The sequence below is a fragment of the Strix uralensis genome, chromosome 10 (assembly GCF_047716275.1).
Source record: "Strix uralensis isolate ZFMK-TIS-50842 chromosome 10, bStrUra1, whole genome shotgun sequence".
NCBI classification, from domain to species: domain Eukaryota; kingdom Metazoa; phylum Chordata; class Aves; order Strigiformes; family Strigidae; genus Strix; species Strix uralensis.
This window is the reverse complement of record NC_133981.1, coordinates 4,188,174-4,212,854: the sequence shown is the minus strand read 5'-3', so window position 1 is coordinate 4,212,854 and position 24,681 is coordinate 4,188,174. Positions and strand designations below refer to the sequence as shown.

At 35.7% G+C, this 24,681-nt stretch overlaps 1 protein-coding gene across 4 annotated transcripts in view; it reads left to right on the top strand.

The window, feature by feature from the left end:
- Nucleotides 1-274: 274 nt before the first annotated feature.
- CFAP20DC (CFAP20 domain containing) overlaps nucleotides 275-24,681 on the top strand; it is an 85,448-nt gene continuing 61,041 nt past the window's right edge. For 3 of the 4 annotated variants that reach the window (XM_074878779.1, XM_074878777.1, XM_074878780.1), the window contains exons 1-7: nucleotides 336-497; nucleotides 5,042-5,308; nucleotides 5,743-5,829; nucleotides 8,063-8,152; nucleotides 8,608-8,701; nucleotides 10,382-10,454; nucleotides 23,304-23,418. In XM_074878779.1, the coding sequence (XP_074734880.1) occupies nucleotides 5,809-5,829; nucleotides 8,063-8,152; nucleotides 8,608-8,701; nucleotides 10,382-10,454; nucleotides 23,304-23,418 (393 nt within the window). In that variant the 5' untranslated portion in view covers nucleotides 336-497; nucleotides 5,042-5,308; nucleotides 5,743-5,808. Of the gene's footprint in view, nucleotides 498-5,041; nucleotides 5,309-5,742; nucleotides 5,830-8,062; nucleotides 8,153-8,607; nucleotides 8,702-10,381; nucleotides 10,455-23,303; nucleotides 23,419-24,681 lie in introns of all 4 variants that reach the window. The other variant, XM_074878778.1, reaches the window with a different exon arrangement.

The window sequence follows — 24,681 nt, the reverse complement described above, 5'->3', positions numbered from 1 at the left end:
TCGGGTGCCCTGAGGGACACCCTGTGAGGGGGCCAGCACAGCTTTCTGTGCCAGCTTTGCCCAGGTTTTACTCACTTCACAAAGGCCAGGGAGGCCCACAGGCAGCCCAGCCAGCAACAGGAGACCACCACCACTCCTCACCTCTGAAGAGCCACCACCGATGAAACTCGAATTGACGGATGAGGGCGCGGCTACACGCAGGTAACACCCACCCGCCATGATTGATCGACGGAGCCACGCCCCGCGCGCCGCCATTTTAAGCTGTGTCCCCGCCCCCACCTCGCCTTACGGTGGGACGTGGGCCCGCCTCCTCCGTAGGTGCGGTCTCGTCCCCAGCCACCCTCGCCCAGGTGAGACCCGGCGGGGGTCTGAGCTTCCCCGGGCTGAGCGGTCCCGGTCCTCTGTGGCGAGCGGCGAGGACGTGGCAGAGCGGGAGAGCCCCGGCGGCCAGGCCAGCCCCGGCGGCGGAGGGGCGGGGGAGCCGGCCCGGCGCTGGGGTACGCGGCCTTGCCGCTGTAGTGGTGCAGGGAAACGGGTCTGCGGGGATGCTGGTGTTTGAGTCGTGGGCCTTGTGTCCAAACGTTTTATGACCAAATTTTTATAAAAGGGAAAAGCTTGATTTTATTTACTTTTTTTTTTTTATAATCCTGCGAGTTGTCTGTAAAAGCTGGCTGTGCTGTTTTTCACATAGGAACAGTGGTAGTCTTGGTATAGTTTATTAATGGTCTTTCTGCCCATTTATTATGTTAACCTGTATTTTGAGAAAATATATAGCAGTGTTACAAACCCAGCTTTAAATATTCAATATGTGGAATTCATTTGTCTGGAAGATACTAAAACCCTTCACCAGTGATGAACTGCTTTCTCTGGTGTGTCCCAGCCTACCATAAATCAGCACTGGCTTTAGGCCTGTGATGGTGAGTTATATGTCTTAACAGTCTTGGGTGTAAGCCTATGTTCCCTGCCAAAAATAGTGTATTCGTGTCATTTTTCAATGCAAATTAGTAGTAGGTGCAAATTCACTTTATTTTGCTTTATATTTTTGAATAGAAAATCTTAAATAAACACAGCTTTTTCAGCATTGGGATGTTGATCAAAAAAATGTTATGCTTATGTAAATAGTCCCTTTTAAGTCAGAGGACTAAGCATGACTACAGAGGTTTTTAGAACCGTGAGTCTGTCCATCCCTGTCTCCCTTGGAGTTAAAACAGTGCTTAGTAATAACTAATGTAAAGAAGCATGAATGGCTCTATTTACTGTTTGTGAAATACTCTTGCTTGTAATTTACTAGGGACCAATTGTTTGAATTGTGGGGCTATGTAAACAAAATATTATTGAAATACTTGAATGTGAAACAGTCTGGTTTGAAGAAAAAATATACATAAGAAGATGTTATAGGATGGAGATACTTTTGTAGGGTCTTAAGTGGTTTGTGTGAATGGAAGGATTAGAGGGCCCTTTGGACTGCTGCTACTTCATTTTTGGTGTAGCAAACATCGTGAAACTAATGATCTAAGTCAATGCACAAATCAAGACCTCACAAGGTGAATCCTGATAGGAATCTGTTCTTCCAAAGATAAATATCTTTCATTGTCACTTAACTTTATAAACTACATTCTTGATGTTTTGTCATTGACTGACACTTTAAGCCTGGATTTCCAGTTGGACATATGTACTAAAGTACATGGTTCAGGGCAATAACAAAGTAAGTTTGATCTGTGACTGAAAAATGAGAGCTGCTACTTTATGGCATTCTATAAAGATGTTCTAAAATATCTGTTTATTTGATAAATATGCAAAAAAAAAATCAGGACTTCTATTTCAAGATGTTGATTATTCAAAAATGGTCCCTCTGGATTTTAAGCACTCTTGATTTTTAGAATTTCTGGAAAGGCTAGAAGGAGGAAAGATGAAAGTGGGAAAAATATTGCGACTATCAGTTTTTCAGACCATTCTGTCTTGTTTCTAAGCATAGGCTACTATAACTATAAAGACAATAATACTTGATGGATAATGGAAGCATCTCAGTATTATCTCAGTAATTAACATAACAAATATGCCATTGAATTAAAGGTAATTTCTAGTCTTCATTTGTAGTAACTTAATGGAAATTGAAAGTTACAAGTAAGCAATATATAAACAAACATCTGTTGCAGTGTCACTTGCAGTATTTTTTGCCTTTATGAAAAACAGACTGACTGATGTGTCAACACATACCAAGGACTGGTCTTCTCTGTTTGAATTTAAGGATTAGTTAGTAGCAGAAGACTACTGGTGTTCTTATGTGAAAAGCAGCACAGCCAGCCTTTACATCCAACTCACAGAATTAAGGAAGAGGAGAAAAAAAAAAAAAAATCCTTCCAAACAAACACTGATGTGTTTACAGTGATCAGCATTATAGTATGAATGAGTTGTCCCAACACAAATGCTTACAAACTTTGGGTCTAGTTTACCTTTCACTGAAGTTAGGAAGAGCCATCTTGTTATGAATTTGATAGTTACAAGGGTCATCAATTTTTTGAGTCAGCATAAAGTATGTTTTGCAAATTGGTAAATAACCCATATGTATGTCAGTTTAAAAAACTGCTTTGGTGACAAATTTCAAGACATATTGTAAGAGTGAAGTTTATTTGACAATTTGAAATTTGAAGATTTCTAGTGATGGTATGAGATTTCTAGTCCTTTAGTAAGTGTTCATCCCACATATTTTGTACTTCTCTTTACTACCACATAGTTCCTAGATGTTATCTCTTTGTACATATCTCTACCCTGTGATCCATTATGAAATTCTTTAATTATTTAATCATCTTTTCTACCTTAAGCATACCATTCAAGTAAGAACTACTCAGATCAGACACACGCTCCTCTTGAATTTAAGAATTAATTAGTAGCAGAAATGTTTTGTGTGATACAGGTGTGTGTCTTCATGGTGTTTTACCAGTACATGTATGTTCTTCCCGTGCTCAGAGCCAAATGAGACCTATTTCCACACAATACAGTGTGGAGATAAATCAGTGATGTCAAGCTAATAAGTACGGCTGAGAAGCAAAGTGTATTAGCACAGTATTGAAACCAAGTTAATATATCAAGATGGCTTCTACTCGTACTGTATGCAGAGCTGTTTGTGTCTTCCTTCAAAACCTGTGTGATTTGCCATTAGTGGACTGGTTCTTTTGAAACCCAGGTATACTTTATGAGAAAACAGTGAAGAAAAGAAAGTACTGCTTTGTCTGTCTTATGTATTTCTGACTACAGCAGTGTCTGTGAAGAATACTGTAGCTGTCCACCTTGCTAAGTAGCTTTAGCCTTTCCATCCTGAAAGATGTTATGGTAATGAAGATGAAACTTGGCCTCTACATTATACACACTAAATGTTTGTTCCAAAATATATAGTATGATTATAGTCAGCAGAAGACTTCTGACCAGAATATTGGTAGTGGTCTGAAAGAGATGACTTATTCTTTTCAATCTCAGAATTTTTACAGTGACTCATGTCAGAATCCCTCTCATTTATTTAGTCTTAATATTTTTCCCTGAGATGTAATAAGGCATAACAGAACTGCAAAATATGTGAGATTTGTGTTAGGTGCATGATGCTTGACAGTTCTGGAACTGATTTTTTTTTTTTTTTAAAGCAGAAATAAGTGTAAAGGGCTTTGCTCCAAGATAAAAACAGTCTTCCTTTGCAACTCCTTCACTTAAAAATAATAATAAATAAAAACTGGGGGATGGTGAAATCCTTAGTCCTAGAAGGACAAGTGCCTCGCTGTGTGAGTTACAGAAATACACTCGTTGTAAATATGTACTGTAGGAAGGCATGACTTCTGCCTCTCTTTCACTACCAGTCCTTCACACTTAGCTCTGGCGAAGTGAATCAAAACAGTAGGACATTCTGAAATTAGTTCCACAGTGCCACTACTTCTCACTAAGACATGAATCGTGCAATTTTGAGTAGTTCTGGCTTCTTTAAAGGCTGTAGATAATAGCAAAGATAGGGCTGCAGACAAAAAAAATCAATGAACAGTGATTTCCAAAACGATTCCTCTGTATGTAAAGTGGATATATACAGAAGGAAGAAATAATACCCTTGCTTGCAAAAGTGAATCTTTAAAAGGCATTTTAAAAATATCTAGTTCATAATTAGAATAGTTCAATATAGCTATTAATATAGCCATTCTTAAAAAAACAATTATGCCAACAGAACAAGTAGGAAATTTATATAGAAAGTGGTCTAAAATGCAGAATAATGCAAGTGATGTGTTAGATGTGTGGTGGCAGTATTAATATGATCAAAATACTAATTATGGTTTTTGATAGGCCTGTTACAAATGCTATGGTTTCTAAATTGCATTTTCCTTATAACTGACAAGTTTAAAATGAACTCCTGCTTCTGGCAACAGCATGGGTTAAATTTCTAATATCTGGGGTGTTTTCCATTTTTATTTTATTTACAGACAACTTTAAGACAAAATAACTGTTGCTGATTTAAATAATTGTGGTTAAGCATCGACAGATTTCATCATGTTTTCCTGAATGAGTAATTATACACTTTTTAAAATAGAATGCTGCTCTAATCCTTTAAATCTGTACATTCTTTATGAATTCATGCATATTGTCACTGAATTTCTAGTTCTTTTGCAATTGTATATCTTTTTATCAAATTTTTGAAACTTTTTGTTACTTTCTGGTTGTGAGAGCTAAACTGTTCTTTATGAGAAGCTATACATATATTCTCCTGGTCAGCATATTGTTTTTCTCTGTTAAGAAAATGGTTTCAGGCTCAAAAAAAAAATATCCAGTAATTAAAGAATTAAATTCTTTTTAAGTGGTCTGTGCCTGGACTGAAGTAATGAACATAAGCTAATTATATTAAATAAATGAGAGATACAGTCGTGTGAAAGAATTTTTCTGTGAGTTGACAAACACTTTCAGTTTTCACAGTGAAGGTCCATGTTGTCTCTTGTGACTGGTTTCTACATATCTTTGGAGATTGACAACTACCTTTTATGTTCAGGCTCCCTTCACTTTCTGTTGACTTCAGGTGAAACTGCCGACACTCAGCATGATCAAAGAGGGACGTGGGAGGCTTTCAGTATCAGTCCCTTCACTTTCTACTGTTCTGATTCTCCAACTGCAGACATCTCTTAATTCACATTGACTTTAGCAGCCCTCAAATAACTGAAGTGCTTGGTTTGAGTCTTATACTAATCATCCTCAAAGAAGAATGCTGAATGTGAAAGAAGATAAGTTGTCTCAGAAGTCTCTGCCAAATACCTCTAGATGGAGTGGTTTCTGTTGAAGCTGTTCCGTATGTTTCTCTTTTTCTGTATTAAATGTTAAGCTCCTCTTTAATGGAGTCTAATGTTTTCCAGTGGGCACTTGATAACAAAGGAATAATAAAAAAATGTCTATTAAAGATGATTTTTCAAGTATTTTTAAAGCATGAGAAAGCCTTCATTGTTAAAGGGCTGACATAAAATTACTAGTTTTACTTGGAATATAAGGAAAGGCAGCCCTGAGTACTTGATGCATGAAGACAATATTCTCCAAGACAGCATCAATACTAATATTTTTTTGATCTTAATTCCTTTGTGGTAGCACTCTGATGCAGTTGATATACATTCTGTACTCATGAAAAGTATTTCATAATAGTATTCGTATCTTTTAAAATACGGTTGGCGTTTCATGATAGGATTTTTTCATGTTGAATCCTATATAAAAGTGTGGTGGTTTTTTTTTCAGCATAGTCTGGAAGTGTCTTTACTGATTCAGAAGCTGAAATTATTTTTTGCCTGTGAAAGCTGGAAAATGTTCAAAAATCAGTATCAGGTAAACTAGAAATAGTTTTAATTTTTATCCTCTTTCATTTCAACTCTGAGAGAACTCGATTAAAATGGCTTATTCTGGGGAGCAGAAAGTCCAGATACAGAAATGGTTTGGAATGTTTCGTTATTCAGTATTTTTATAGAAATGTTATGAACTATTGGGTAGCTGCTGATGATGTCAGGTCTAGAATAGACACCAACATGGTGTTACCAATGGCTTTTTGTCTGTCTTTACCCTTGTGGGCCAAGGCACACCATGTGTTCCCACCCAATCGTGGAAGCAGGCCCAACTCTTAAAGTATAGTCAGAAAAGGGGGGTTCGTTTATTCTCTTGGTCCAGCACAGGATTGTGACAACACTAGTTGCATCATTTGCAAACCTTATTATCCCTTTTACTGTTTCCTGGCCTTCGTTTTCACCGCACTTTGCCTCCCCTTCCCTGTACCAGTCTCCTGAGAGAGCAACCCACCTCTAATTACTTTTTCCCCACTGGTCCCAGATGTGCTACATCTGTACCCAAAACTGGTATTTCTGATGCTGTTACCATATAAAGCTGAGATAGCCTAGGTATTTCTCATACTGTTGCCTAGGTGCTGTTGGCTTTGCAGGATTGTACTCCCCAAAAGACGCCCCATAGTCCCCTCCAATTGATTGTGGAGTTTGATAGTTTCTTGCTTAACTCCCCCTTGGCCACCCATGAGATCCAGCCATCCTCTGTGGCACTGAGTAACTTTTGTCAGCTTCTTGCATCAATGTTTGTTCAACATTTTTCTCATGTCATGTCTGGTAGTTTTCCATGTCCTGTCCAGTTGGTTTAACTCCACATCAGGGCCTACTCAAGAGCTGCAGTATTAACAAAATGTATTTGTAAATATGGGGGAGAAAGCCACTTGTTTGTTAAGATTTGCTACAAGCACGTACAACCTGGCAGTAAATAATCTTTTTTTGAGAGCTTGATCCTGTAGTCCTTAAATATGTCAGATAACTTTCAAATTGATTAATTATAAATTTTAAAAATATTTTATGAGTAGTTTATGGAATGCCATTTTGAATCTCCTTAGAACTTAGTAAGCCTAGTCACTGGGGTAAGCTGTGCGACTGGAAGCTGCCAGGTGTGGATGGGCAGAGGAAAATACCTAATTCATATATGGTGCTGCGTGGATGTTCTCTGAAAGCATAATTTGAAGAGCATTTATTTTGCTGGCAAGACTGCTCGCCCCTCTTGTTCGCTATGACTTGTGTACAATTGTTTGGGCAGCTGAGCATAAAGAGAATTGGGGAGTGCAGGTAGCTAGGAATGAGAAGGGAGCGGCAGAGTTGTAATGATTGATTAGGTCATCCATGCTGCTGAAAAAAGGCTTACCAAACTATAGGCTGAGTACATCAGATGTCATATTTTTTGTGACATCAAAGGGGAAAAACATTGAAGCAAATAATTCCCTAAGTAAAGGTGATAAAGGTTACCTCCCCAAGAGCCTGTGATTAGATTCTTCGATGTCCTAATAGGGCACATGCTCTGTGTAAGAAGTTTTCACCTAGCAGGGGCATTCATAATCCTTTTCAGTATTAATTCTCTGATGCCTCATGAAGGCTGCAGCATGAGTAACAGCCCTTACCTTTTTATGGTGATACTGGTAGGATCAGATCTACTATGAGGCCAGAAAAGATAGTAAATTTTTGAGTTTCCTAGACTGTTTGGTCAAATAAGACTGGAATTTGGTAACTAGTTGAAAAGTGACTGGGAAATATCTTTGATGTGCTCACATATGTAGACAGATTGTGTAAACTTCATTTCCATAGGAAATCAGACAAAACATCCCATCTGCAACAGCTTTTATTTTTTAGCAGTATGTTTTAAAACTCACTTCATCTGAGTTGTAGAAAGAAACCATATCCAAATAAAAATTACTAATCTCCTGCATGTTTTTTGAATTTTTACAATAATTTTGTTTTTTAGAGAATAACATTATAAATAAAATCATTTAAAATATTCCATAGTATTCCCTCAATTTTATGTTCTGATCCTCTAGTAAAGCCAGATAGTAACTGTATGGATTGCTATATTGTGGTAGTCTAGAAACTGCAATTAATATTCTGCTCTCTGTCTGATCAGTACTACTGACTGTGGTAACAGCCTGATGTGGGGAAGGATTATTCTTATGTACTCATCTTGACCATTGATTATTGAGTCTTGAACATTTGGTTGGATGATGTATTCTTAAACCATTTTATCATAGGGTGGCCCATTTGTTGAAGTGTTCAGTGCTCAAGGCAAGAACCCAGGAGCAAAATGGAAGATTTTTGGCAATCTGTCAGCTATACGGAAAGTAAGTCTTTAAAGAAATTTGTGAACACAGAAAAATGTGAATGAAGCTTAAAATTAGAAGGTAGTGAAGGCTTTGATCTGGCAGTGGAGTTGTCACTTCTGTCATAATGACAGACTGAATGACTACTTGAATTAGTTCTTCATGCCTGCTTGCAGACTAGGTTGGTTGCAGTGTAATTTTATGGTTTAAATATTTACAAGGTAATTTTGCTATTCTGATAACTAATGGATTGAGTTGGGCTCATTGGATCACAAGTCCTATTTGTCAGCATTATTTGTTTATAAAACATGCAAATAAGGACATATTTCTGTGGTTTATATTACCATCATATTTAAACTACTGTCATACTTGCAGTGCCATCTGCCATTTGTTGCTTTGCATGTTAGTAGCATGGTTGGTTGTGAGGAGAAGAATTCTGTCAGGATGCTCATTATGTTTATTGTTCCTTTTTGTAGGAATATGATAAAGAAGTAAAAGGCTTTGTTTTTGTACTTGAAGGAAGCAGTCAAATCAACAAAATGCAGCTACCAAAGGAAACTAGACAAACTTGTAAGTGTCAAAGAATTAAATGTCTGATGTTGTTCGGATTATTAAATCAGGCTTTTACTGGAATGTAAAACTTACAGTATTCTCCCTTACTTTGGGTATAATTCAGCATTAGCAAAGTGGCTTTTCATTAACTCTTTAGCAGGTCAGTTACAAATAGATAAAAGGTATAGAAATACCATAGTAAAGTAAGTGCTGTAGGGAAGATCCTTGTTGATCCATGTTGTACTAGTGCTGCTAGGTTCACTTCTGTACCTCATCCTGCTACAGACTGGCAAATTTCAGCTGCATTTGTGTAATTAGTTTGATGGGTAGTGTGGAGTGTTTCCCCAGGTTGTCTATTACTTGCACCAGAATAAACCAGAATCAGAGCAGTCTGTGTGTCTCAGGATGTACAGCAATCATCATAATTTATGCCTTAAAGGCCCGTGCAGGGTATTGTACCTTACAAGGCTTGTAGTAATGAATCAAGCTGGTTGAGCATTAACTGCATACTTTTGAAGAAAAGTTGAGATGGTGATTTTAGTCATATGAAACAGGAATCTTCTAGTATACTTCTCATGCAGGGTACATAATTACAAACTAGGTTTTGCAAATAAACACAAAAAATAAGAAATTGTATAGTCTGGTCATGCACTAAGGCCTTGAAGATTAATTTCATTTTTATAAAAGAAACTTACTCATATCTTCAGTATAAGTGTTACAATATTACAGCCTTAAATGAGGATTGAGAATTAGTGTTGTAGATTGTCACTGCTAAGAATAGTTTGGTTTTAAATTTACTTTAGCTACTGCTGCAATACTACAGTTAAATTTCCATCTGTTACCATTCTGTGTCCTTCTGTCTCTTCCTCTCGAGGTGTATGTACCTCAAGTATTTATGTCAAGTATACAATCTCCCAGTTGTACTGTACTCTTTCAATACTTTTCCAAAATAAAAGAGAACTAGAATTTGAAATTTTGAAGTGTCATTTGACCCACAAAAGAAGGAAGTTCTGAATTGGCATTGTTTAGAAGGGGAGCTAATGTTGTTGTTGGGTCTTGTTAAGTCAGTGAAGAGCAGCCCATACTCTCCCTGATGGAATAACTAAGAAAACAACATACGGTTCAATTCAGGCAGCTTTGTACTACCTTTGTTTTCCCTTGACAGGGAGCTACCTGAATCCTGAAAGATTTCTTGTTTTGTTCCCTCAGTTAAGCTCCTTTGTTATTGTTCTAAAAATCAGAAGCCTCCACTGAGCATTGTGATCATGATCTGGATTGCATTTTTACCCAAGGTTTTTTGAAGTTGTTTAATAAAGTATACATTGTCACAAATGTGAATGCAAATTTCATATGGCTTCAAGATAAGCTTGATAGGAAAGTATTACTTTATCTTGTAATTCCTATGGAATATTTGGTGTCTACATGCTCTTGGAACACAATGTAGAATTGTAAGTGTAAAAGAAAAGGGTTTTTTTTTTTATTTTCATGAGAATTCCACCAAAGTCACAGATGGGACAACACTTTTATTGCAGTTTGAATTGGTTTTCTTCAGGTTTTTCTAGTGTTCATATGTTGTGTGAACCTTGGGAAATAGTGTTGCAGAGGCATAGCTGTATGGTACAAAATTGAAATGCTTGATGGTGAAATGTGCATCTGCACTCACACAGCACATGTATTTAATTTTTTTCTTGTTTCTAGTGGGACTGATCCAGCAATTTCTGACACTTCAGATTTTTGTGCCATTGGGACAAGACTTCTCCACTGAGTTACTGTAAGATGCATAAAATTTCCTTGAATACTTAATGTAAAGTGAATGCCTGATTGCAGCCATTAATTGTGGTGGCAGATTTTACATTAAAACGTGGTGACTTATCAAGTCAATAAGAAGTAATTAAGCTAATGAGATCATTATTTCTTGGATGTTTTAAATACTGACATTCCTTTGAAGACAGAACAAACTAAAAATCATGAATGAATATGGTGAAAAATCTGAAGAAATGAGACATTAATTTATCAAACATATGAAAATACTGGCTCATGAGGGTCTCCTGAAAATTCATAAGAGGTTTATAAATAATTATTCCAGGGCCCTTTGATTCAGGGCAAAAAGAAATACATATTCTAATAGCTGGGGGAGAAGAAACCAAGCAAACAAATGATAAAAAGCTAGAACAACAAATGGTGTATTCAATTGGTATAATTATGTCCCTGCTGTAAGGGGAGAGGTACAGCTGAAACACTTTTTTCATTAGTTTGATGTGGACAATTGTTAGTCTTTGGACATTTCTCCCCTCGTGGCACCAGCTGTTTATAACCAGCACAACCCACTCAGCTTTGTCGCCAGTAGAACACCTAAGGTTTGGATTAACAAAAGAATATTATGCCATTAGAAACCCTGCAAGAAAAGATGGGTTGAATGATATACAATTAAACTGAGTAAGGTCAATGCAGAATTTTATTTTTGTTTGTCTTTCTGAAACTTTGCATTCATCTGTACCCATAGGTGTCATCTTTTCTTGATTGTCTGAAGTCTCTTGTGTCTGGAGTAAGGGGAAACAACTCTTGTAGGTTTACGTCAGACGACAAAATGAGATGCTGAGAGAATATCATTCCAACTACACTGTAGCAGAGAAACTGTTCATTATAATGTGAATAATCTATTTCATGAAATTAGGATGGTGTGCTATTTTATGTTGCTGAGTAATTCTATTCTGTGCCTTCACGTAAATAGTCATCTTGGAATATTTTGTTATTTTAACAAAGAATATGCTAGTGTGAATTGAGTCATATTTATTAAAATTCCTCAGTGGATTTATAACAGTCCATGCAGGTATTTTAGTCTCTGTTTTGTGAGTTAGTGGGCATTTATAACCTACATCATGTTGGTAACTTTATACATTCCTCTGTGGCGTGTTTAATTTCTGACTTGTTTTTAGAATCTGAACGTTGAGAAAATCTTCAAAGGCTAAATTAACTTATTTAGCACAGATCTTCACCAGAGAATATTTTTATTTCTCCATGGATCATGGAAATTTGAGAGAACGCTGGGCTCAAAATACTTGTTTTAGAGACAGCTTTGACTCTATGCGTCAACATCTTGGTGTAGAAAATACTAACATTTTACTAATTTAAAGTGAGAAAATGTTGGCAGGAAAGCTGGTAATTGTTGAACAGACCAGAAAACTGCAGTTTTTCAAGCAACTTCCCTTTCTCTTTAATTTCTCTTCCTACAACAGCCTTCATGCAGTTTTTGTTATGTTTTTTTTTCAAGGTAACTATTTTTATTTCTGCCCTCATTTTGAATAATTTTTTTGCTTGGATACCTTAATGTCTCTAACATAAGTGTATACAACTTTAAAGCTACCCTTTATTTTTTTCCTGCAACACAAAGAGTTTCTTTGTGTATCAAATCACACTGATGTTTCTGTTCTTTGATGAATTTCCTGAATGTCGTTCTGCTTACACTTCCTGCTCCTATGGTTTTAATTGCTGTATTACTTCTAAAAGTGTGTGCAAAAGGGGACAAAATAAACAGGATATGTCATGCAGTAAACAGAAACCAAGTATATAGCTTTGTTTCTCATAAGCATTCCATAGACAGGTGATAGAGTCTTAATGACAGGTACAGGAATTCAGATTTTGCATAGTGTCCCACTGAGTTTGGTTCTTTTGGGTACTTCCCACCCATCTATACCTCTTAACAAGAACCTCTTCTCCACTTTTCTTCTCATTTTATTTTTTCATTGCTTGATATTTTTTTTTTGATAACTGAGAATGCTCTAATTTTCTCCCACCTCTCACACCTTTCTTTGCCCTTTCTCTTTCCAGCTCATATCTAGACTTTACATTTTCTTCATCTTTTCTCACTACTCCTTGTTCCCACCATTACTATGTCCCTCTTAGAAGTAAATATATATATTTACTTCTATAATACTCTTAGATACTTCTATAAATTTAAATACATGTATTTTGTATTTGCTATATATATATTTATGTAAACATATACTATATTACTATATTTACTATATAAATTTACTATATTTAAATAGTTATAACTGTTTTTTTCCCTTATTTCTTTTTCTCTTTTCATCACCTTTCCTGATTCTAAATTAGTAGTATCAGCGAGCCTGATACAAACCCGAATTCTGTCTCCTTCTCTTATGTGCAGTGATTTCAGTGCCTATGTGGATGAAGTAATCTCAATACATTTCCGTACACTTTTTACAAAAGAATAGATGTTTAATTCAATGTAACTGTTTCATTACTTAATTGCTTATCTTATAATCAAATCTGGTTTATTCTGATAATTACATAAATTCATCAATGCATTCAAAGTAACTGGAGCTACTTAAAGATGTATATGCCTAAAAAGTACAATCTTATTTGTTCCCCACTTAGTGCACCTATATGTAGAGGTTAATAAAACTTCTTTAAAAATAAATTTTAGTACTAAGTTGTGTATTAGAAATCAGCTGTGACTTATTGAGGTACCTATAAACTCCTTCAAGACTTGCAAAAGAGTGTATTTTATCCTAGCAGACTCATGATAATCCAATAAATAATGAAGACAAGTCTTTCTTGCTTCACGTGACTGCCATTCAGCTCTTTTCATTTCAGACATTTTGAAAGGAATCTCTTCCTTGTTTGTGGACAGAATATTGATTGTGCTGTTGCTTCCTGGAGTTTAATGTTTGAAGATGGTTTCTTACATAATCTGACTACTTACTACTGAATCTGAGTAGCTTCAAGTGAAAATTGATAGCATACCCAGTCATCAAATTTACTTTCTGTAAAAAAACACTTTGGCAAGTTTTGTAATAGCTGCACATGATGCTTTATGGTGTATTTCTTCCTCTCCCATTCTGCACAGAGATGGAAATATGAATTTAGTTTGAGCCTCATCCTCTCTTTTGCATTCTGTTCAGTGATTGATCTGATCAGCAAACAAGAATTTCTTCAAGGCCATACATCACTGCTGGCATCAGCTGAGCTAAACCTTCTAACTTGCAGCTATCAACCAGTCATGCAAGATTCCTGTCATAAATACTGACTGTGCAACCAGCTGTTTAAATTAGCTGTTTTGCCTTTTCTTTAGAAGAAATTTAAGTAGAATTTTAGATACTTTGTTAGGTGGCATGATTAGATGGGTATCACCACATTAACAATCAGTGTATTGACTTCCCTAAAAATGTGTAAAATTGATTGTGGATTAAAAATTTGGTGAAGCATAATAAAATCACAGCTAAGGTAGAGAGCATGTAATTTATGCAGCCTTTTTGAAGCAAGTAATAACAAAGCTATTAGTAATGCTGAATATAGCCGTCTGTTGTAAATGTAGTAGCAGTTGTTAAATCTTCAGTATTATGGATTTTGCTACCTTTCTGAAAAAGCAATGTTTGAAAAAATATTTGTGTGGAAACAAAAAAAGAGAAAAACCAAAACCAAAAAAACCCCCAGGATCTGGCTTGTTGGCATTCTTGGTTTAATTCCCAATCTATGGACATGTGCAGGTTCTAGCACTTCTGCTTGGCATTTTGACAAGCATGTGAACATTTATTCTTAAAATACTGTAATGCCAGTCACTTTGATGTGTTTATTTTTGATGTTGGGTATCACATGAAATTAGTACATCATGTTATAAGTTTTACAGCAATGAATAGAGCTGTTGATGTGAGAAAATAGACCTTCAAATTGTCCCATAGCCTCCAAAAAAAAATAGTGATCTGAGGTATGAACAAGGATCAGAATCTCTATTTCTGGTTATGTAGTGAAATATTATGTGGTCTCATGTGAGTTCCTGTAGGTTGCTCAGCCTTTTTTCTCCCAGTTCTTTCATGCAAGTTATGGGAGTAATAGTTATCAATTTATTTTGAAAATATATTATAAAGAGTTAACTAACTCATTGTTTTATGATACTTTGAAATATATGAAGTGATAAAAATAGAAATTATTTTTATAATTATTTTTAATTTTAAAATCTGGTGGTTGATGAAGTACATTTTCAGTGATATGCAGACTGGTGTGTGCTGATAGTCCAGATTTAATAGTTGATGTGTTATCCTAGAACTGAATAGAGGCCAGTTTAGAGAGATAGCATTTTTGATGAAAAAGAGAAGTTTCCTAGTTTTGCATTTGGGCATCCAGACAGGACAGAAGATAGTAACAACAAAATGCATTCAAACGAATATATTAAGTGTATACAAAGTTATACAAACCAGGTCTGGTACTTACTGATGCATTGCTGCAGCTCTTAAGTCATGTCTATCTCAATGATCACCAACTGCATGGTGCTTCAAACTACTTATTTAAATCTTTGGATGGTAAACAGCTATAAATCACATGTGGCATACTTTGTAAAGGTGGGGAGCTTTGAGATCTCATGTCAGATCCCCTCACCTGTGACATGAAAACCCACACAGCAAAAGTACACACTGTCAGTCATAGCTGCTTCTCAGTCAGAGCCCTACTTCTGTAGCCCAGAACTTGGTGCCTGATATTAATGTGCCATGGGACTCTGCTTTGTTGCCACTTCCTAGAATTACTCACTACCTTATGGGCCATCTTGCTGCCATGACTGTGCTTAAAATGTCCCCATTCCTGAAGTAGGTGTGCTTGTTGATAAGAAATTTTATTGCAAGGCTTGTGAACAGCGCAGTAGATTATATAGATTGTTGTACCATATTTCCTTTTTTCAAACAGTGTTTCTGTAAATATAAGTTGATTACTTTCAAATTTAGCAGAACATACTAGATTTTACATGCATAGCTAATTTATTCATAGACACCATAATAGCTTGAATTTATGTGAATTACATGCTATCATAATTAGTTACCATTTTTGTTTTGCTGACAGAGATATGATAAATTATTCATGTTAATCTAAAGACCCAGCATGTTTTCAGATACAGAACAATAAAAATATGAATCTTGGTTAGTCTTGCAAAACTTAGATCAACCTTTTAAAATTAGAAGCAGGACATAGATGCTAATTCTATTGCATACTTCTGACAGGATTTGAAGATTTTAGATAGAGACTGAAGGTAGACTTTGAACAAATTTAGCTGGAGAGATTATTTGAAATTCAGATGTTTAGTAGCGTGAGACTTCCTGAATTTTTTGTGAAGCTGGAGTGAATTAGAGAAACATTCTTAAAAGTATTAGGGTATGTTAAATTCCATAATTTACAAAGGAGATTAACTCATGTATTTGAAAGTAAACATTTTTTAATAACTCTTCCAGTCATCACTTTCACTAGAGTACCAACTCAGCATGCGTGGTGATTCAGGAAACAGATATCCAAAAGAAGATATCCCATGAACAAGGTGTCCTGCTTCCAGATATAAAAAAGGATTCATGCAATTATTATAGAACTGATAACAAAATACGCAGTTCTAGTTTAAAAAATACATCGCTAGTTAGATTAGCCACTTGGAGTAAAAGAAGTACTTTCTTTTCCCCTAATCAGGATAAATCTGTCACCCTTATCCTGCAAATATTTCTAATTTCTTGCATTTGGTTACTTTCATTGCTTCTGCAACTGTAAAACTGTTTAAAGTCTTCTTATATCAGTAATTTTATTGATTGTTTAATTAATCAGTATAACACTGTATCAATCTGTTTCTTAAAGGGAGTATCAATCTGTTTCTTAAAGGGAGAGTGCAGGGAGAGTCTAATGGCATAGACCTTGATGAGGATGATTTTGTTGCATCTTAAAGGAAATTGAAGGATGGCATTAGAAAACAGCAGCTTTTTCACTGTGAAGATAAACTAGAACTCTAATTTTAGATAAAACTATTAAATTCTTCTGAATATTTAGTGACAAGTAAATCAAGGTCTGAGAAGAAGGAATACTTAGTCACAGATTATGATAATCCAAGTAACATAATTAGTTTCAAACTAGAAAGGAGATCGTTTGAGTCAGATTCTGGCCAGGTAATTTACGATGGTCCTGAATTCAGGGTCTTAACTCAGCTGTAAAAAAATAAAAAACATTTCAAAATAAATTTATTATTAATGTTTGTCCATGGTGTGTCTAATTGTCCTAATTAATGTCCTTAAACCAGTATTTTCCAGTGTGCATGCTTCTGGTGATATGATAGTCTTCCAGGTCGTATTCAGCAATAGTTTGTATCTGCAGACCAGGAGCCAAGGCAGGAGTCAATGTGGGAAGGCAGAACCAGCATGAAAGCAGAGGAAGACTGCTAAATAGGTGATTAAGGATGGTAGGGGAGCTGGTGGAAGGGGGAGTCTTCTCTTTCCATGCATCAGTCTCCTTTTGGCAGATCACTTTGGGCCTGCTAATGGACTGGTTATCCAGCATTACCATTTATTTAAAGACTAGAGAAACAGAATGATGAGCAAAAATACGCTTCTCAGACTTCTTTCAGAAATAGCATATTGCTTTCCCCTCAGACCAGAGCATACTCATCAGTCTGCCAACCTCAAATTAGATACAATTTGTACAGTGAAGTGAACAGCTGTCACAAAAAGGAATATTTCCTTCATCAGACTGATGAAGGAATCATTATATGAGGAATGTATCTTCCAAGGCTGATGTTACAGGATTTGTGTTGCAGTTGTAGTGTCTGCAGATGAACAGCTAGTGTACTTGCTTTTTTGTAAGTGCAGTGTTAATTTAGTATACACAATACCTTTAGCTTAGCAGGCTGATGAAGCACTGTGTCCAGTCTGTACAGTTCCCCCTTTTTCCACTTGTCACTTCAGTCCAAGATCAAGAACATCATCGTTCTGTGTTGCAGTATTTCTGCATAAGTTTCAAAATGCCCTGAAAGTAATTATTTTAACCAGTATCGCTTTCTTTGTTTAAATATATCTTGAATCTGTTGGAACTGATGGGAGAGATGCTTTGTTTTGTCAAGTTTTAACTTGCTAGGTAGTGAATCTATTTTAACCTGTCATACAATATGCTATTAAATGAATAGAGTAAGTCTTACTGTGGTGTTAGATGATCTCCTAGTGATATTACAGAATAAATTACTGTCTTGTAGGACTTTAGAGAGAAGAAAAGTACTAATTATGTGTATTTTGGTCGGTGGATCAATTTACGTAACAGGGAGTAAACTGAATCCTGTTTGGTTGGTTGGTAGGGTTTGTTAGTCGGCATTTTCATATGCCGAAAAAGTAAATGCACAATCCAGAGTTAGCAAGAAGACTTAGTTTTGTCTTTTTAAAGGGAAGACTTCTTAGTAATTAGAATAAAGGTTTAAATGTGAGAAATACAGCTGTACTTAAGAGAACTATTGCATATAGCAGGTGCAAACATAACCTTTTCTTTGTCTTTATAAACATGAAAGGACACGTTGTCTCCTCAGAATAGATAAATTTGTGGAAAGAATAACAGCCAATAAACGAAAGAGCCAACAGAATTAGTTCCAGGCATAAATAACTGCATTATAACGGTAATTTGTTTAGGTTCTTGAAAAGATGTAGGCACTAAACTTTCCACATATTAATACTCATTAGAGTACTTTGTACTGAACACGTTTAAAACCATTTTCTAGAATTACACTTTTCTAAGCGATTTGGCACAGTTAGTGATGCTTTAGAGGAACATACTACCATGCCTTAAAATAGAATTTACTAAATACTTAAAAATAAGAGAAAGACAAGCTTATTTCAAAACCAAGGATGTTAAAATATTGATAGAAGTTTCTAGAATGTTATAAATATTAATGATCAGTTCCAGAATGATTTTTGAAATGTGAAGTTCTAAGAGTGATGAAACTTTCACAGCAAATTATTCTTGATCAGTGAAAATATCAGGTCATTCTTTTAGTTGGAGAATTGATTGCAAATACATCAATATCTTGTAGGGAGAGCTCAGGAATCACTGATTCTTCATAATTGCTCATATTTGGAAAGCTTTTCTATTCTAGCAACCAGATTTAATGATTCTCTTTTTGCACCTGCCACCTGTATTACTGCCTTTTTATGGTGTGTTTCTCCTTAAAAACACACTTTGGTGTGTTTTTCCTTAATTCTCTCCAGTAAAACGTTATCAACAGAAAATTTCAGAATGTAAAAATAAAGTTGATTCTTCACAACTTGTTCTCTAGATCTAGGTGACATATCAGTCTTCCTGATCTCTTATTTATTAGAGATTTGATTGATTTTCAACATAACTAAGTCTGGTTTTGAGAGCAGAATACACTGCTGTGGATTTCAGATGATCAGGTAGCCAGTTCAATAAAGTAGCATCTCCTATGAGACCAATTTACAAATAGCACATAGTATGAAACATACGTGGAGCACAGACTGCTCCTGAATAAGGAAATTTAAGAATCTCTAAGTATGACAAATCAGCTGACTGTTGCTATTCCTTTGTTTTTCTATCTTTAAAATGGATGTGATGATGATATTATCTAACATTTCTGAAGCACATACTTTTTATGGAGAAAATGGCACTACAATTGCTAAGCACTAACATACTAATGGTTAAGCTTTAGCAGAGGATTCTACCTGGATTTTGACCAGGATACAAAGAGTTTTTCATTAATAATAAATTGTATGGGAGTTGCTCTTTGCTGAGCAACATCAATGCAATACCTGCTTTCATGTTTTGTAAACTTCCGGTTTGTCATTTATAAGGAGAAAAATACTTTCATTTTAAGAACAAGTGAGCCTGATAAATGAAGCATTCCTTCAACAGTCCAGCATCATTTTTTCTAAGTTCATTGTAAGCCCTGAATTGAACATTAACAAATGGTTATAAATTATTATACATACAGAAGTGAAGTGAATAGGTAATCTGAGAAGATGAGTTTATCTGTACTCTTGGGTAGTTGGTACCATTTACTTGCAATCTCACTATAGTTACCATTGTGAGGAGAATAGTCAATCAAAGTTGAAGATATAAAATAAAATTGAAAATTGAATTGGAAGGTAATTTTACTTTCAAATCGTTTGCAAATGTAGATGTTAAGTGTGAAATGAATGCAGTTAATGACCATAACTGGGAGAGTTATGCACCTGCTGATCACAGGAATATTATTATAAATGAGGTTGATTTTCCTGTTGACTACCTCATTTTTCTCAACATGGTCTCATTACTTTTCTATCACATGTCTGACCCTTAGATATAAATACTCAAGCACAGACATAATAAAAATACATTAACTCCTATATAGATTTCTTTAATGCATCTTTGAAAATCAGGATGTGTGCTGCAGATGTTTCTTGCCTTTGTAGGTTTAACATAGGTCATGCTTTTTGATAACAGAAAAAAAAAAAGGTTGAGTTTCACCACAAGTACTCTTGAGTCATTTTACAAGTGAGAGTTCTAATGTTCTAACTCCCGTTGTCTGAATTACTTCAGAAAAGAGTTTCATCAGACACTTGTTTTGTTTTTATTTTCCAAGAAGCAATGTAACTGAAGAGTCTGAAAGTTACACCCACTCTCAAATAATTATCTTTCTTCTCCCAGAAAATAAGTTATTTTAAAGAATTCTAACACCATCTTCTTTCTCCAATTTTGCCTGTTCTTCAAACGTTTCACCTACTTTTGCCTGTAGAATATAAATATTTTTATTGTTTTAAATTTATATACTGAAATAAATTTTAAGCTTCTTTAGGTGCAATAACTATATATCCAAGGTTTGCTGCTTTTTTACAGCATACATACCATTACAAAAAAAATCTTATTTTAGACTTATGACAGAGTCTGATATAAACGTGTGTATTTTTTTCTAAATGAAGGTGTTTAGTATTGCACTTCAGAATGTAACTGAGCTGTACATTTACTAATGGCCTTTTTATTGCTAAGGTACCTAATATTTTTCAGGAGGGAGAAAGATAAAACTATTCATATAAAAATAAATAATAAAATTTAAACCTATTGAACTAATATTATAAAGTGAACTTAAGTTTTTATTGCCAGTTGTTTGGAGATATGCATGACTTAAGTCTAGGCTCCTGCTGCTTTGTTGTAGCATCATTCAAAGCAACATTCTCCCTTGAGAATTACGGAGTTTGGGTTTCATTAGGAGTAGTATTTTTATTTGTGTTTCAGCACTCGGGTTACTGCAACTACCTGATTCCTTAGCACAGTTGCTCATCTCTACACAACCAGAAGATCTAGGGGAGTTTCAAGCAACCACTAAATTCTTTGAAGTTCTTTGGTGCCTCAATTTCTTAGCACTTCTGAACATCAAGATTTAGAACAGAATGAAGAATTTCTGGAAACTACATCCATAGGTTTTTCATCAAAGTGTATGCGAGAAGCAAAGTGATGGATGGAACTAAGCCTTGATCTGGGGCACAGGCTTAGCTGTGCAGCCAACTTGCTCATGATCTTAGGTGAATTATTTCACATCTCGCTTAAATTTCTTCAAAAGTAAGATCAAGCCCAGAATGCTAGCACTGAAGACACTTTGAGGTCTTCTGATGAAATCACTTTTCAAGGACTCGATGGTATTATTCATCCATCCATAAATATATGTGCAGCTGATACTGAAATCTGCTGTGTCAAACGATAGCAGTGGTGAGGATATAATGTTCTTCCTGCGGCACAGTAGTGAGATTTGTGCCTTTGAAGTGCATGTGATTTATGAGAGGAACTGCTAGTCTTTCAAAATGAAACAGCTAGTAGATTCTTCCACTTTGTTTTCATTTGCCCACCCATGTTATGAGGATGAATAGACAAGATCAGATTGTCTGCAAGGGAGAGGAAAGTATCAACAAGTTCTGGAAAGCTAATAGACTTTGTTTGCTTTGCATGATCATCTTAATAACTCTGTGGAAACAAGAAGGTGCTCCTGTGTTTTCCTCACCTGTACTAGTAAAACCTTTTGATGTTTACATACTTGCAGTATATTTTGTACTTGGTTGAATTCTCAAATTGCCAAAACCAGGTAAAGTATGTAACTTGCTCCAGAGTTAATGCCCTCCTTAGTTGACCTAAGGAAACCTAAGAACATTTCAGGGTGTTTGTCTGAAAGTTTTGGGTGACAACATTTCATTAGTTAAGCTACAGTTAGTCCTTACTAATGAAAAAAGTGCTTTCAGTGATTAAAAAAAAAAAAGCTACAGGGCAGTCTCACAATTTTAAAGTAAAACCCAGCATTTAAATATAATGATTATGAGTAATTATTTTTAACAAACAACTTTCTGTCACTACTTAGTGTTACTGTAATTGTTTGTCATCTTCTCAGAGGGGCTGCTAATTACAGAGAAATACCCATCTGTTAGAAATAGGCTATCAAAAATAATAGGTAAATTAATCATTATTTCCCCATACAGATTGCAGCCTTTAAAGTAATGTCTGTTCTCTGGTATAGTAAGGTAGGACTGCTTGGGGGTATCAAGGTTGTGCTGCTGTTGTGGTTTAACCCTAGTAGGCAGCTAAACGACACCCAGCTGCTCTCTCACTCCCCCTGCAGTGGGATGAGGGAAGAGAATCACAAGGGTAAAAATGCAAGAACTTCTGGATTGAGATAAAGACAGTTTAATAGGTAAAGCAAAAGCTTCACATGCAACCAAAGCTACATAAAATATCTGCTACTTCCCATTGGCAGGCAGCTGTTCAGCCATCTCCAGGAAAGCAGCGCTTCATCACATGTAGCTGTTACTTGGGAAGACAAACACCATAACTGAACTTCCTCCCTTCCTCCTTTTTCCCCACAGCTTTTATCACTGAGCATGATGCCATCTGGTCTGGGAAATCCCTTTGGCTGGTTGGGGTCAGCTGTCCTGGCCGTGTCCCTTCCCCACTCCTTCTGCCCTCCCAGCCTCCTCACTGGCAGGGCAGCATGAGAAGCAGAAAAGGCCTTGATGCTGTGTAAGCACTGCCCACCAAGAACTAAAACACCCCTATGTTACCAACAATGTTTTCATCACAAATCTAAAACATAGCACTATACAAGCTACTGTGAAGAAATTTAACTCAATCCCAGCCAAAACCAGTACAGCTGCTCACCAGACTTCAAGGAAATAGAACATAAAAATAGGCCTCTTTATCAGTTAAAAGGAAACCTATTCTTTGTGGTGATGACTGTGGTCCGAGTCTATTAGAAATGTTCAACTTCAGTGTCCTTGGTGTTGTTGTGAAATGACCTGAATAGTAAGCAATAAACTTCTGTATTATAATTTGCATTTGAAGATATGTGCTCAGGAAGTAAAACAGACAATGTCTTGTGTCTATCTTTAAGCTGACAAAGAGTCTATATAAAATGACAGAGGCATTTTTAGGAGAAGAAAGCAAATAGTGTTTTTCTAGTTAGCAGGTGACAGCGTGTCCCAAGATAACACAAGCTTAAGGGGCAGAAACAAGCATGATTATTAAAGGCTACTGGATTCTTAGTTCATACAAATTGAATTCTTTCATAGTCTGAAGGGCTATGGAAGTCTAGCAAGGAGTGTAGACTGTTGAAATAAAATTAGCATGTAAAGTGATTTTATATATGCAGGAATATAGCCACCAAGTTTGAATTTGAGGAAGAAATCTCATTACTCATCTTGTAAAAGAAGTAATTCTTAAATTCCATATTTGCTATCACTGACATAAAGGTTCTGCATATGAATAGTTTTTTTGTGATTGCCCAAAGATACTGGGTTATTGAATTGACAAAGATCTGTTCTATTCTCTCCTGCTTTTTCTTTTATAGGATAACTGATTTAGGAAATATTAAAAGAAGATTGTATTTATCAACAGTCCACAAGGAGTTGTCTGTAACCCCTCTGCATGCAAAAATTCCTCTGTTTATGATCAAGCGCAAAATAGTAGGTACCTTGGGAATATTCTTTGAACTGTAGTTGAGCACATTTTTTATCAAAAACGTTTTATGTAAGTTTATAGACCTGTTGAAATTACTGTTTGGTTTAGAATTCAGTTCCTGCAAATTCAAAATACGTGTGTGTGTGTCCCCTCTACTGGATAGTATCAGAACCACTTAATGCTAATACTCTTCTACCTTTCTTCTAACATTAGGAGTCCATTCCCATTTTCCAAGATTAATGCTGTTTGTGATGTGTCTATTTCTCACTTCTGCTGTCTATTCAGCCTCTGTGAAGTTCTCTGTGTCCCCGATACTTCTTCATTATAGTGCTCCTGTTTATGTCTACCTTCTCCTGCAGTGACCTTTTCTTATAGTCACTGGAGCTGCAGGTAGACTGTAGCTGATTTATACTTTCATGTGCTTAAGGTTCTTCCAGATTCTGGCATATATAAAACAACGTATATGTCAAACTGATGAAAATAAAACAATAGCTATCATATTCTCCCTCTTCATCTCTCCCATGCCCAGCCACAACATATGGTAATAGCTGTCAGGATACAAAACCTGATGGTTACCATATAACCTTGTAAAGGCTCAAGTCTCAAATACTGCTTTAGAAAATCATTTGGAGATGAGAATAGTTAGATTTCAAATATTTTAAAACACAAGTATGCACCAAGATAACACAGTATAATAAGGAGCTGTGGATTTAAGGCTGGTCATGAGAGAGAATATTTTACAAAAACTTCTAAAGTTACAACTTCTTTTAAGATAGTTTAGGTGAAGGCACCTGTGATAATTTTAGATTTCAGGAGTTTTCTACTTTGTGGGAAGAAGCGGTTGGATTTTTTTCAAATGGATATGCATCAGATCATATCCCTGAAGTTGCTGTTAATTCAAGATCCACTGAAATCAAATTATATTTCTTCAGTATAATTTCACTTAGTTTGTCTTGGTGTCAGGCTAGCAGAAATGTTTTAGGATTAAAGTATGCATTAATGTACGCCAAGTTAAATTCAATCAGAATATGACCTTCAGGTATGTATTTTAATTTAGATAATGAAGTATTAATCAGAGATCTGTCTAAATTATCAGGTATAATGAAAAATATTTTAATAACCTTGACACTTTACCAACCTTAAAGAGTAGGTCTGTATTTCTCAGTATATCTGAATACCTGTCTGTCATCTTTTAAATGGTTGTCTGCCTTTTTATTGTTGCTTTTACTTAAAAGAAGAGAGTGTGCTGCTTTCAGTGATTAAATTGC